This window comes from Nicotiana tomentosiformis, chromosome 5, assembly GCF_000390325.3.
Source record: "Nicotiana tomentosiformis chromosome 5, ASM39032v3, whole genome shotgun sequence".
Classification (NCBI taxonomy): domain Eukaryota; kingdom Viridiplantae; phylum Streptophyta; class Magnoliopsida; order Solanales; family Solanaceae; genus Nicotiana; species Nicotiana tomentosiformis.
The window spans coordinates 65926872-65942557 of NC_090816.1; the positions used below are offsets into that span (position 1 = coordinate 65926872).

At 41.1% G+C, this 15686-nt stretch overlaps 1 protein-coding gene across 1 annotated transcript; it reads left to right on the forward strand.

The window, feature by feature from the left end:
* Positions 1 to 2934: 2934 nt before the first annotated feature.
* On the forward strand, positions 2935 to 3762 carry LOC138892498 (uncharacterized). The gene has a single exon (XM_070176219.1). It carries the CDS (start codon positions 2935 to 2937, stop codon positions 3760 to 3762), a length of 828 nt encoding a protein of 275 aa, XP_070032320.1.
* Positions 3763 to 15686: the final 11924 nt, after the last annotated feature.

Consider the following 15686-nt stretch of genomic DNA (forward strand, 5'->3'; position numbering starts at 1 on the left):
GCCCTTCTTAGATGAGGAGAAATATTTATCAAGAAATTTTCTGGTCTTCTCCTCCCATGTTCTAATTGATCCCGGGGGCAATCTTCTAAGCCACTGCTTTGCATCATCTTTGAGTGTGAAGGGGAATGCCCTTAAGTAAACTGCATCTTGTGAAACACCATTGTATTAAAAGGTGTTCATAATCTCCTCGAAGTCCATTGGATGTGTATTTGGATCTTCGTTCATCTTCCCTCTGAAGACACAGATGTTTTGTAGAGTTTGAAACAACACTTGCTTCAATTCAAAATTGTCCGCTGCAACTGGAGGTGGTCTAATACTTGACAATCCATGGTTGTAGACTGGTCTAGCATAATTGCCAAGTGGTCTCCTAGCCCAGGGCGGTATATTTCTGAACTGTTCTGCACATAAGGGTTGATTCTAAGCTATTATACGAGCCCTCTCCTCCTCATATACAAGTTGTGCATTTCGAAGAGTTGTTTCCGCCGCATCTTATGTAGCTTTTTCTCTTTTCTGGGCTGCCTCTCTTGCAGCCAAATCAACATTATCATCATCTCCAGCCATAGTTTCTTTGGTTGAGGATTGCCCAACCTTCTATATATTCTCAGGGAGATTTCCTTCCTTCCTCAACTGTCGCAGTTGTTTTTCTATTTCTAGTTCGTATGGTAGCAATTCCTTCCCAGAAGATCGAGTCATGCACCACTCTTACCTACAACCTGCGCACAGTCAGAGAACACCAACCGTAAAAAGGGAAAAATAAAATAAAAATAAAAAATCCTGAAATAGCACTAAAACTATTTCAAACACTATTGATTGCCATTCCCCGGCAACGGCGCCAAAATTTGACAAGCACAAAATACACACTTAAATATGATCAATAGTCGAATATAGCATAATATAATATCGTATCCAGAGGGATTGGTGTTAAACAGCATTATCGTAGTTTGTAGCTAGATTGCTATCCAAGATAATCAATAGTTGCGAATGATGTGACTTAAAACTAAAATTAACTAAGAATCTAAAGCTAATTGACGAATGACAATCGAAACAAAAGTAAGTAAGGAAGATATCAATAGGAGAAAATAGGGATAGATTGGATAGGTTGCAAGATAAATGTTTGGAATTTAACTCTAGTTAATTCAGTTCTAATGTTCAAGTGAGTCTCTCGAATTCACTCAATTATTAGTTCAAACGTTTAATAGAAACTCCTCTCTCGATTAAGTCTCAACCTCACAATATGAACCAATTTAAGCTCGGTGAAGATATGCACGACTTCGTAGTGGATTGGTCTTTAGGAGAACCTCTCTCGATTATCCTCCTAACTAGGTTTAATCAACTATTCAACTAGCCTCTTTCAATTACTAAGAAGAATTAATGAATTCAACCAATAAGATAATGCAAAGATATCACAAGTTATGCCTCTCTCGATTACATGAACATGTGAATATAGATGCAACTATTAAAATATCCAAAACGATTCAATACATACAAACTAGAGTTATAATCCGCAAACAAATATTAATACACCAAATCCATCAAACCCTAAAGAAAACTACTCCATAGATGTGAAGTAATTCATCACAAATAAGTTTAGGTTAAAGGAAAGCATAAACGATCCAAATTCTTGTCTTGAGTGAGGATTGAATGATGAAATCCTTGTGCTCTTGCTTGTCCCACTTCTCCTTAGCCTCCTTAGGTCTTAGATGTGTCAAAAGTCCTCAAAATAACGTTTTTCCATGTATATATACCAAGTAGGGTCGGGCACAGATGAAAACACATTTTCCTGTGCAAAATAGGACAACTACTCTGTAACAATGGGGCGACACGCCATGCGGGGCATTAGTGGGGAAATCCAAAGAGTTGATTTCTGTCAGTTAGCAGGATTTTACACAGGCGTGGTACCGCACTAGTGTTGTTTTTTCCCAGAGTCCGGAGTTTTCTTGACTTTTTGATATCCAGACTTGGTTTTTGACCCCCGAACGCGATCCTCGCTTAATCCCTTGAGCTTTTACTCAGACTTTAAAGCTCCAAATCACTCGAATTCAATCTGTAACATCAACATAGCTCGGAATTCTCCTACAAGGCATAAAATATACAATTAGTGCAAAACACTACCGATTAAAGCACAAACTCAATTAAAGTGCAGTTATCTAGAGTGCAATAAGCGACTAAAACATGAGATTATAGCCTATCATCAGCAATACACAGTGTACATCCCCGAACCAAAAGGCAGGACTAACACCGGTGTTGAAGTCAAGGAGGCCTTGAGCTTCTGAAAACTCGCCTTACAATCATCGGACCATTAGAACGGGGCACCCTTCTGGTTCAATCTAGTGAAAGGTGTTGCAATAGATGAGAAGCCCTCCATAAACCGGCGATAATAACCTGCTGACCCTGCCCAGCTAGTGGTGGCAGCTATACATGAGCCCAGACCAGCTGCAGCCGGCGAGCCGCAAAAGCTATTGGACAGATGGACCAGGGTACACCCTCCTGTCTTTGGAGGTAAGAGACATGAGGACCCCAGGACTTTATTGATTGGTGCAGGGACAGACTGCACAACATGAGGATATTGGAGTCTCATTGGGTGTACTTTACTACTTTCTTGTTGGAGGGCAGGGTTCGTAGGTGGTGGCAGTCATATCTTCTCAGCAGACCAGCAGGTTCTCCTCCCATGACTTGGGATCAGTTCACACGCCTCTTCTTGGACATGTATATTCCACTCTCTCAGAGGGAAAACTTGCGATTTTAGTTCGAGCAACTCTAGCAGGGTCAGATGTTAGTAATCAACTATGAGGCGAGGTTCTCCGAGTTGTCTTGCCAAGCACTTATCATACTTCCTACTGATATAGAGAGAGTGCGGAGGTTTGTTGCAGATTTGCACTCTGGTATTCAGGCTATCATGGCCCGAGATGCCGCGAGACAAGCGATTCCGTTATTATGGAGGGTTTAGCAGTGCTCCATCTGGGGGAAGAAGTCAGTTTGGGAGAGGTCAGCCTAGCAGGCCCACATATCCATCACCGCCGCCTCCTCGTGGTGCTCCAGTGCAGCCCTATTTCAGAGCTATGCCAGAGAGTTCCTACCAGCCACCAGTTATTCAGGGTTTCTCCAGTGGGTATTCAGGCCATCAGGGTTAGACTTTCGGTTAGCAGTCCACCATTGCCGAGGGGTTGTTATGAGTGCGGGAATCCTGGCCACAGACTTCGGGGCAAGGCGGTACAGCAGGGTCATCAACCTATGATTACAGCACCAGCTGCCGCACCAGCCATCTGGCTGCCCATAGGCGGAGGGCATGTGGGTAGGGGCCGTCCTAGAGGTAGAGGCCAGTCAGGAGGAGGCCAGCCAGGTGGCGCTCTAGCTAGGTTCTATGCTTTTCAGGCCAGACCAGATGGAGTGGCCTCAAATGCCGTGATCACAGGTATTATTTCTGTCTGTGGTAGGGATGCTTCAGTACTATTTGACCCAGGGTATACGTATTCATATGTTTCATCTATGTTTGCTTATTTCCTGGGTGTTTATCGTGAGTCCCTGGGTACTCCTATTTATGTATCCACTCCTGTGGGCGATTCCGTTGTTGTGTATCGGATCTATCGGTCTTGCATTGTTACTTTCTGTGGTTATAAGACTAGAGCGAATCTTCTATTGCTCGATATGACCGACTTTGAGGTCATCCTGGGCATGGACTGGTTGTCTCCATATCACGCCATCCTTGATTGCCATGCCAAGACTGTTACCTTGGCAATGCCAGAGTTTCCTAGATTGGAGTAGAAGGATTCGTCTGTCAGTACATCTAGTCAGGTTATTTCTTTTCTGAAGGCTCGACACATGGTCGAGAAAGGTTGCTTGGCTTATTTGGCTTATGTCCGGGATACTACTACAGAGACTCCGGCGATTGATTCAATTCCCGGGGTCCACGGGTAGTGCGCCCGGGGTCTGATATACGGCAACTGCATGCCGAGGATCCTAAGCGGTAGGGGTCTGTGCTCCCCCTCCTGCCTGAGATGTGGCTGGATCCACTTGAAATAAACGAGCATGAGTCATAGTATCCATGAAATGTAGCATAAGGCCCATGACATCCTGAAATCCCGGTGCGGCATAAAATCCACCGAGGCTGGCCCTGATGCAGGCACCTCACCATGCTCCTCAATAATAGGATCTGCCATTGGATACACTAGTGGTGTGACTGGAGCAACTCTAGGATGCCCTCGTCCTCTACCATAAGCAGGAGCCCTCCCTCAGCCTCTAACTCTGCCTCTGCCTCGGCCTCTAACAACAGTGGGAGCAACTCTTCCATGGTCTCGAACATCCGTTGCGTGTGTTCTCACCATCTGTGAGAGAATAAGAGAAAGATACTTAGTACAACATCAACTGCATGATAAGAGATGAAGAAAGAGTAGTTTCCTAATACCATATAGCCTCTCGAAGATAAGTACAGGCATCTCCGCAACGATTCGCAAGACTCTATTAGGCCTGCTCATAACTCGTGAGACCTACGTGAACCTAGTGCTCTGATACCATGTTATCACGACCCAATTTCCCTATAGGCCGTGATGGCGCCCAACGTCGCCGCTAGGTAAGCCAACGGAGAACTAACCATGTACCTATTCTTTTGACATTTTCAAAATAGTTGATTTTAAATAAAATAAAGTGCAACCAATTATAAGATCAAGCGTGGTAAAATAAATACTCAAAATCCATTAAGTGCCTACTAGCAAAAAAATACAAGACCTGATGTCACAAGTGTATGAGCTACTAGTAGAATATACAAAACACTAAGCTATTGTCTGAAATAATAAAGACAGAAAGTAAATAGAAAAGAAAGACTTCGAGTGTTGCAGAACGGGCTCGGAAGGCAACTCACCGCTAAGTCTCGGAATATCAAGAGTGCGCGTCGGGCTGATAACCAGATGCACCTGCCTTAAATAAGCATGAATTATGTAAATAATAATAAAACTCAAAACATGTAGTGAATAAATAATTCCTTCACCAATGGTAAATCTCAAGTCAGTTTCCATCATTAAAAAATTGTAACCTCTCAAGCCAATAAAAACAATATCAGGTAGAATTAGGCTCCAAGTGTTATTACGCACAATTTATGTCGAGGTCATACGGCCCGATCCCAAAATATATGTATGTATACTCAGTACACTGCCAAGGGTCGAACGGCATAACCATAGATGCATCTATTAACCTACCGAGGTGAACGTCCCGCTCCCATGAGAGTAGAGGAATTCACCTCGCTCGCGGAAATACTTGTGACGTGAGTGAATATAGATTTCTCAAAGTTATTATAAATTTTGTTCAATTCTTCCCAACATAAGAAATCCAAACTGGGGACTTTAAATCTAAAAATCCTTAATCTCGGTTCTATGTAAGAGAATTAACAAGCGTAACCAACATAACAGTGCAAACAAGGCATGATGTGAACCAAAGACTACCCGGACATCACATGGAATAGCTACGCATGGACTCTCGTCACCTAGTGCATATGTAGCTCCCCACACAAATAATTTACAACAAAAATACACCTAAGGGGATGAGTTCCCTCTTACAAGGTTAGGCAAGAGACTTACCTCGTTCTCAAGCTCACTTCCGATCCTCAAATTCGTTCTAAAGCCTCAATTCGGTGCCAAACAACTCAGAACTAGTCAAATGTTATATAATTTAGTCAATACACGTTCAAAAGTTCATAATTTAACTATTAAAGTAATTATCCAACCCAAATTGGAAGATTCCTAAAATTCACCACCGGGCCCACGTGCCCGTATTCCGGGCATTTTCGAAGAAAATCGTTACCCATAACCTTACAAACTCAAATATATAATTTTTATCTTATTCCATAATCATTTTCGTGGTTAAATTCCATTTTTTTATCAAAACCTAGATTTTTAATCTAAACCCATGATTTTCACAATTTTATATGTTAAAATCTACCCATAATCTATGTTTTAAACTCATGCTGTATAGAAATCACTTACCTCAAAGTGCTAGGTGAAAATCCCTCTCCAAAAGCTCCAAAATCGCCTAATGAATGAAAGAAATGAGTCAAAAATGGTTTAACTCCCGACTTAAATGAACCTCACTGCCCAGCGATGTTTCACACCTGCGATAACACTGCCGCACCTACAATTCCACTTCTGTGGACAAAACCACGCAGGAGTGGACCAAGCCCAGGTCGACCTCCTCCACTTCTGCGACCAACGGCTCGCATCTACGATCTCGCTTCTACGGTGAGCGCATCGCACCTGCGACCCTATTCTGCTTCTGCGATCACCCAGTTCACACCTGCGCCTCCGCAGGTGCGGTCCCTGCCTCGCTTCTGCGAGCTCGCACTTGCAGCTAGCCCTCCGCAAGTGCGATTGCACCAGAAGCTGGGTGCTTCAACTATCCAACAAAGTCCAAATGACTTTCGCGCATCATCTGAATGGAATCTGGGGGCCCCGAGGCCCCGCCCAAACGTACCAACAAGTTTGAAATCATAAAATGGACTCGCTCGCACTCTCGGAACACAGATAACAACATTAAAACTAAGATCATACGCCAAAACCAATAAAACCAACTTATGAACTTCAAGTTCTTCCAACTTACTCCGAACGCGCCGAATCCTACCTAAACTACTCGGAATGACTCCAAATTTTGTGTGCAAGTCTTAAATCACCATACAGAACTATTCCCAAGCTCAGAATCCCAATTGGACCTCGATAACACTAAATCCTATTTCAAACCAAATTTAAAGAACTTTAAAACCTTCAATGTGCCAACTTCCAATATTAAGCGCCAAAACGCTTCCGGGTCATCCAAAACCCGATCCGAACATACACCCAAGTCCAAAATCATCATACGAGTCGTTTACTCAAAACGTTGACTCAAGTCAAACTTAGCCCTTTTTAGCCAACCCTAAGGAACCAAGTGTTTCGATTTCAACCCGAACCCTTCCAAATCCTGAACTAGCCATCCCCGCAAGTCATAAAACAATAAAAGCACATACGAGGAGTCTTATTTTGGGGAACGGGGATCTAGAAAGCAAAACGGCTGGTCGTGTCATTACAATAGCTAACGCGCAACTCGGAGGAAGTGATGCGAATGCGAAGAAGGAATATCTAGCCAGTGACTGGTCAAGTACTCTATGTGATAGCAAGGTGGAGTGTTGCGATCGCGGTTAACCTGGAATACGTCAATCACGAATGCGTTGAACTTTACATGAACTCATTGAAGGAAAGTTGGTCAGCAGATGGTCAAATGTTCTACGCGAATGCGCAGTGCAGTTTGCGATTGTGGTTCTTTGAAGCATTGTTCATCGCGATCGCAGGATCTTTTTCGCAAACACGTAGCATATTAACTAGGCAGAATTTTGACAAAATTGGAATTTTACATTTTTGGCTCCCAAACCATCTAATACTCGACCCAGCTCATTTGGAAAATATCTTTGGATATCTTTGGCGATCTTTGAGTTGAGAATACAAGCTTGGAGCTAGGGTTCTTGCACACACACTTGGGAGTTGAAGATTTGAAGATTTCGGATGAGAATTTCTTACCTATTTTTACTCATTTCTTCATTTCCTTAATTTGTATTGAATATCTAAGTATGTAGTATTTGTTCCAATACTTGAAACTTGTTTATGGGAATATTCATTGTTAAAGTTTGGATTAAATCCCTTGTTATGCTTATGTATTGAATGATTTTTATTAATATTGAAGTGAGTTAATTGTTTCTTTAATTATTCTTGTTCTTTAATGTTTTCAAAAGGATAACTAACCCTAGGACTCGTCCATTAACTTCGAATTAATCTTAAAAAAGGTAATTTGGGGTTGAGAAAGATTAATTAACAAGAACTTGAGGCGTTAACCCTCATTTTATATATTCTACCTAAGGATAGGATTGAACTACTTGTAGCCATATTCGGGTGTACTTAATCTCTTAATTGTTTTACGGATAATTCAATTTGGAAGTCTGATTAGTCTTCGAAAAAAGCGAATATAGAATTATTATCCGAGGCTAATTAACATAAACTTACTCATATTTATAAAATCGTGAAATACATTGTTTCGTTACTTGAGTGTAATTCCCCGGGTATCCATGCTTGTAGCCATTGATCATTTTACTTGCTTTCTATGTTAGTTTAAATTTTCACAGTAACAACAACAACAAACCTAGTTTGATCCCATAAATGGGGTCTGGGGAGGGTAGTGTGTACGCAGACCTTACCCCTACCTCATAGAGATAGAGAGGTTGTTTCCGATAGACCCTCGGCTCGAGGAACAGTTAAGATAAAGCAACCAAGTAGCAAAGAATATTAGCAACAATGTAACATAGTAACAGGTGTGAATGCCACAACATGCATAATAAAGAACCATAAATAGGAAATTACAAAAATAGTCCTGGTACTACTGTCGGCCTAAGAGGAACACACTACTATCTGTCAACCTACAACCCTAATCATCGACCTCCACACCTTCCTATCATGGGTCAAATCCTAGGTAAGCTGAAGCAATGACATGTCCTGCCTAATTACCTCTCCCCAATACTTCTTAGGCCTACCCCTTCCTTTCCTCAGACCCGTCATGGATAACCTCTCACACCTCCTGACCGAAGCATCTATGTCTCTCCTCTTCACATTCCTGAACCATCTTAGCCTCGATTCCCACAACTTGTCCTCCATAGATACCACTCCTACCTTGTACCTAATAACTTCATTCTTAATCCTATCTTTCCTAGTATGCCCACACACCCATCTCAACATCCTCATTTCAGCTACTTTCATCATCTGGACATGGGAGTTCTTGACGGGCCAGCACTCAGCTCTATACAACATATTCGGTCTAACCACCACTCTATAGAACTTGCCCTTAAGTCCAGGTGGCACATTTTCACATTAGTTATAATATTTTCTCAAAATCTTTATTAGTGTTTGGCTTAGCATAATAAGCGAAAATTCTCTTACTTGCCTCATCGCCTACATATTGTTCTCTGTAGGATTCGATCACGGCTCATAGTTGGGTAAATTATATTGCATGCGACCGTGTCCGCGTACTCTTTGAGGAGTGAATTTGGACGTCATCACCCACCTTGGTCTCTACCTCGGCCCCAGCCTCTCACGGCCCTGACTGGAGGCAGTGGTGCCTGCTCTACTGATTTGGCTGAGCGTATTCTCACCATCTGTGAGAGAATAGAAGAGTAAAGGTTCAAACTTGAGAAATAACAAATTTGCACAACAAGAATGAAAGAAAGTGGAATTTTCCCAGGGTAGCCTCTCGAAGATAAGTATAGACGTCTCCGTACCAATCCACAAGACTTTACTAACTTTCTCATGACCTCTAGAACCTGTGAACCTAGGGCTCTAATACTTGCTTGTCAAAACCCAAAACCCATCATCTGGTCGTGATGGCGCCTAGCTCACTTGCTAGGCAAGTCAGCATAACAAAATCGGAAGAAGATAACAGAATTAACGAATATAGTACAAAATCTAAAGCCAAATGTCAAAAATAAACTATATCAATACATAAAAATCCCCCTGAACTTGTAATATAGAGTCGTGAGCTGTATAATATAGGTAAAAGTATGAAAATATTAAATGAAAATACTATCTGAATAATGACAACAACAACTAAAATGGAAAGAGACGTCAAAGACTGCGGTCAGAATCCAACTCTACCTCGTCTCTCAGTAACTCACAGCAAATCATAATGGCTCTAGGCTGGGTCAAACACCTGGATTTGCACAATTAAGTGCAAAGTGTAGTATGAGTATAACCGATCTCATGTACTCAACAAGTATCATAGCTAATCTTAGCAAGGTAATAGTGGCAAGAACTACCAGTGATACTCGCTAATAACTTGCTCGGTTCATAATTTCACAATTACACAACAATGGTACCATCTAATCATAAAACACAGATAAAATCACATTGGTGCACAAAGAGATAATGTGCCAAGTCTTGTATCAATTATCAACCCAGCATATAGAGAAGATATGCACCGTGCTCTCACTAATCAAACCAAACAGCATATAGAGAAGATATACACAACGAGGCATGTTATACATTCTAGATCTATCATATAGAGAAGATATGCGAACAAAATATGTATACATCCAAGGTATTTGCAAATAAAGAAGAGATGAAATAACCAAACATTGATCAGTTTTCTCATACCGTGTGTACACCATCAAGAGAGAAACATGAGAGGGTGACCCTAGGGGGGTGGATCTGTATCCACACGTTGCACAGACAACTCGTGTGTTATATATAACAATCGCACGGACCACTCACATGCTATCATATCTTAGACCTGCATGGACCACTTACGTGCTATCAACCTAGTCCACATCACACAGAAAGCATATAGAAGAATACATGTACATGAACAATAGATATCAAATTACATACTCATGAACTGATATAAGTGACATGCTAAGGTGTATGTATGTGCAAAGTGTACGACCATAGCCCAAATAAGGTGATTATGCCACAAAATAGCAATTATCATGTTTTAAACGGATATTAACCTACTTGTAACCTTTAACATGATTCAGCTAGTTCACAAAGGGGTAAAAACATAAGAAATATGATAGCATAAAGCTTAGCAATTGATTCAAGGCATAACATAGCCTAAGCACTACCCGAGCATGGATAAAACCCCGGAGTACGCACATGGGCGCATCCCCTCGCATGTGCGCCACCCATAGCACATAGTTAACACTAATAACTTAGACAACTAGTGCCTCAACCAAGTTTAGGCAAGATACTTACCTCAAGGAAGCCAAACCAATACTTTAGAAATCCCTTCTCGCGCGAATCGACCTCTGAACGGCTCGAATCTAGCCAAAAACAACTCAATAACATTAAATAAGGTCATACAAAATAACCCCAAACAATAAAGCTTTGATCTTTATACAATTACACAAAGTCAACAATAAAGTCAACCTGGGCCTACACCCCGAAACCAACATAACTTATAAATTCCAAACACTCATTCGAGAACGAGTCCAACCATACAAGTTTCATCCAATTTCGACCTCAAATCGGTCCCCAAATCTCCAATTTTTACTCTCCAAAACCATAGCCAAAACCCCCAAATTTCTCCTTTAAATCACATAGTCAAGGTGTAATAATCCTTGGGGAAACAAGATCTAACATCAAAATCAAGTAGATATTACTTACCCTTCAAGTGTGGAGAAATATCCCCAAAAACTGTCTCTAGCTGAGCTCCAAACCTCCGAATGATTTAAAAAAATAGACCAAACCCTTGAAATTATATCCTGCCCAGTGATTTCCGCTTTTGCGGACCACAATCTCACTTCTGCGGCTCTAATTTTGCGGAGATATGCTCACTTCTGCAAGACCACTTAACCCCCGACCAGCCGAACTTGCGCTCCAAACTCTGCTTCTACGGTATGGCTTCTGCGATAAAGTAATCGCAGATACGATATCGAATCAGCGCAAATATTATGCATATGCGGACTCTATCGCCCATCCATTCTCCTTCACTTCTGCGCCCCATTTCTCGTAGGTGCGACTTCGCACCTGCGCACATCTTCTTCACAAGTGCGATTGCACCAAACCTACCATCAACCAGCCATGCCCAACCACTTTTCGGGTGGTCTGAAGCCAACCCAAACCCCTCGGTACACCGCTCGAGCATACCAACCAGTCCGAAAATAGAAACGGACCTACTCAAGGCATCAAATCACACAAAATAACATTAAAACCATAAATCATACCTCGATTCAAGCCTAAGGAACTAATCGACTTCCAACTTTCCAAACTTCATTCAACTCGGAATGGCCTCAAATTTTGCAAAACTTCAATCTCGGAACCAAAATCCAAACCCGATATCACCAAAGTCAACCCCTGATCAAACTTATGAACCTTCCAAATCTTCAACTTTCCAACGATTGCCAATTCAAGCTAAAACAACCTAGGGACCTCCGAATTCAAATGTGGACACACGGTTAAGTCCAAAATCACCTAACAAACTATTGGAACCATCAAAACACAATTCCAGGGTCGTTTACACGAAAGTCAAACTTTGGTCAACCCTTACAACTTAAGCCTCCAACCATGGAATTAAGTGATCCAATTCATCCCAAAACCTTCTTGAAACCAACCCAACCATCCCTATAATCACATAGCAACAAATACACATACGGAAAATATCAAATAGGGGAACATGCTAAAATGTGCAAAATGACCGACTGGGTTAGTACAAGGATACTCTGCCGAATTTTTATCGTTAAATCTAAAAAATAAAGTATAAACCGTATGAATTATATAAATATTAATTAATAATTCATATTAAATGAATTAATAAAATAATTAATATATCTCGAGAATTAAAACTAGAAAAATATTGTAGGCATTTATGACTAACGAATAAAAATCTGAATAGTTGTCAGTACAAAGGAGAATCTGCCGAATCTTTATTGTTAAATCTAAAATATTAATGTATAGGATGGAGAGTTTAGCCAAAACTTCCATCTGCAATGCATTGATGATTTTTGGGAGCTTATTAGGGATCACCCGCTACATCAGCACACTCTCGTGTGCCTCGCTCGGACTGGTTTTTATCGAGTTGTCGAGGTCGGCCGGTTATAATTCGACTGGCCATTGATAACGGCTCTAATCAAGCATTAGAGACCAGAGACACATACATTCCATTTTCCTACTAGCGAGGCCACTATCACATTACAGGAGGTAGAGGTTTTATTTGGGCTATCCGTTGACGGTCTTATTATCCACTACCTGCCTGCGATTAGAGAGTATAGGAGGCTTGGCTAACTACAAATGCTGGAGAGGCTCACTAGATTCTGTCAGGTTGAAGAGTCTGGAGTTAGCCGATTAAAGTTATTGCCTGTTTAGGCATCACCTTGAGGCTCTACACGAGCAGATCACGCATCAGAAACCAGTGGAAGGTATTGAGCGACAGTCTAGGTTGTTGTTGTTGATGATATTTGGCGGCATTATTTTCCCAAACACCTTGGGGAACTTTGTGAGCCTACGTTTTTAGGCTCGTCTAGAGCTGTTAGATGATTTACCCATGTACAGTTGGGGCAGTGCTATTTTGGTGTACCTATATAGGCAGTTATGCATCGCGTCGATGGGTAGCATGAGGGACGTTGCTGGATTTATTCGGCTTGAACAGGTGATAAAATTATCAATTCTTTTCATGTATATCATATATGTATTAAAAATTCCCAGTTTTATGTCCACAATCAGTATCAGGCTTGGGCTTGGGAGAGATTCTTGCAAATACAGCCCCCTCCTCGACCACTAGCTCCAGATGCACCACCACCACCACTGCTGCTACCCCGTGCTAGGAGGTGTTAGATAGGAGAGGTTGTGCCCGCGACGTTGAGGATCGAAATCATCTCCTACTCTATATGGATATGTTGGATTTACCAGATGGTGATCAGGTAAATATTCGACTTAGTACATTTTTTAATACCAGATTTATCTTGCGTTTAACTTTTCTTGACGTCCCATTAATATGTCTGGATATAGAGGAGTAGCATCCGACGGGGAGAGTCTTGTGACAATTTGGCTGACCACAACATATACCTGCTCATCCTAGTTGGCCTGCCACTCATTACGAATGGGATGATCATAGTCCAGTTGAACAAGCATACTTGGCCTGGCTCGAGGCCCGGATAGAGGAATGGGATTAGAGGCTTTTCATGTTTCTTCTAGACCCTCCACATGGCGGTGTAATGGTGAGCACCAGTACATGGCTTGGTATCATCGTGTTACTCACACTCTGATAGGTAATCCTGATCATCGGGAGGGTCGTCAATACATTCCATATGTCGGGAGGCACGAGGCACTGGTACATTATTTGATATACTTATGTTAATGTTAGAATTACTTAATTTTTTAATTAATATGGTACATCCTATGTAGGCTATTGGCTTACACTGTATTCAGCAGTTATCCGACGAAGCGGCACACTACTGCACCATTGGGCTCGTCATGTTTCTACGCTTGCTATTGCCACATTGGTAGCTGCACGAGAAGATGCGCAATTAGGTTTTGATCATGCGTATGTACCGCCATAGGATTACCATCATGGCTCTGACGTTCCCCCAGCACTTGGTAGACGTACCAGGTATGGCCAGAGAGGACAGGGTGGCCCGCGTGGTCGGGGTGGTCGGCGCAAATAGGGTGTCCAGCGAGGGGGCATTGAGGCACCTCTGGAGGATATTGCAGAGGATATTCCAGGTGACCAGGGTGAGGCACACGATGCTGGTGATGATATGCCTACATTAAAATTGTTGTTGCCGAAGACTTCACAGTTTAGCCAGCCGTCTACTTTATCAATTGCGGGGCGCCTAAATTCTATCATATGATTGGATTTACACTCTCCTGATGATGTTCCAGGCACATCAAGGGATGCGAAGCAGCATCCAATCACACCGAAGGAGGTCCTCCTATGCAATATGTGCACAGCAACAGACGTTTGAGCTACGGTTCTGATCATGTTAGTACCTTTTCCTATCGACCTTTAAAATATCGCTATTGTAGTATTATTGTTTAGCAAAAAGATAATTATTTTTCATCATGTAATGAAGGAGACATCACCTCCGGTGGAGATTTCACAGCCTTTATCTAGTCCAGTCCACCTCGGAGTTCCCCTCAAACTTCCTATCGATGAGCCAGTGTTCCTGGCCACTGAGATGCAGGTTTGAATGTATTAACATTATTATTAATTTATTTTACTTTAAATATTAGTCAATTATAACTAATATGCTTATGTGTGTGTGTGTGTGTGTGTATATATTGTGTGTATATATATATATATATATATATATATATATATATATATATATATATATATATATATATATATATATATATATACACAATATATATACACACACACACACACACACTAGTGAGGGTATGCCCAGGCTATATATGTACTAGTGATACCTAGCTTGTCAAAGAAGTGGATCTTTGAAGCATGAAACATGTAAACTGAAAATAGTAATCAAGACAAAGTTTATCAATAATACTATAAACAAATATGGTATACACGGCATTTCTTGCACTTTCTAAAACACTTGATACTCTATGAAAAATATTTAGCAACTCGTTTTGTCATATACTTCAAATTAATCTCCTCAACAATCCTTCATAAGTGATGATATGTTATTTTATTCATCCTTTTACAATCTGCTCATTAGGAAAGTAATTTTTTAGCTCATCAATTTGTGAGAAATAATATAGTCCACTAACATACTTGATATATGGGGAATACATCACATAAGCAGAATGTGAGCTACTTGTTATTGGCTTGTGTTGAATTCACAGATGAAGCAAACAATCATTTCTAAGGCATACAAACATCAAAAACCGGTGCATATCCATTTTCCAAAAGCTCGGAATATCAAATAACAAATCCAGACAAAGAAGCTAGTTAACAAAGGCAGTGAAACAACTTTTGAGTTTTAATTTTTCTTTTGTATAAAAAGTGATATATATTCTAAATTTTTACGTCTACCTAATAGCCCATAATAAACACAGTATTATGCTGGGTAAATTGGCTAACAAGTGCATGATAAATTGCTCATTTTATAGTAATAAATTAAGTTACGATCCAATAGTTTATATTTGAGTGCAATTCTTGTCCAATAATGTAACGACCAGACCGGTCGTTTTGAGATATAGCGGGTCATTCAGCAGTTTGAGGCCTTGAGT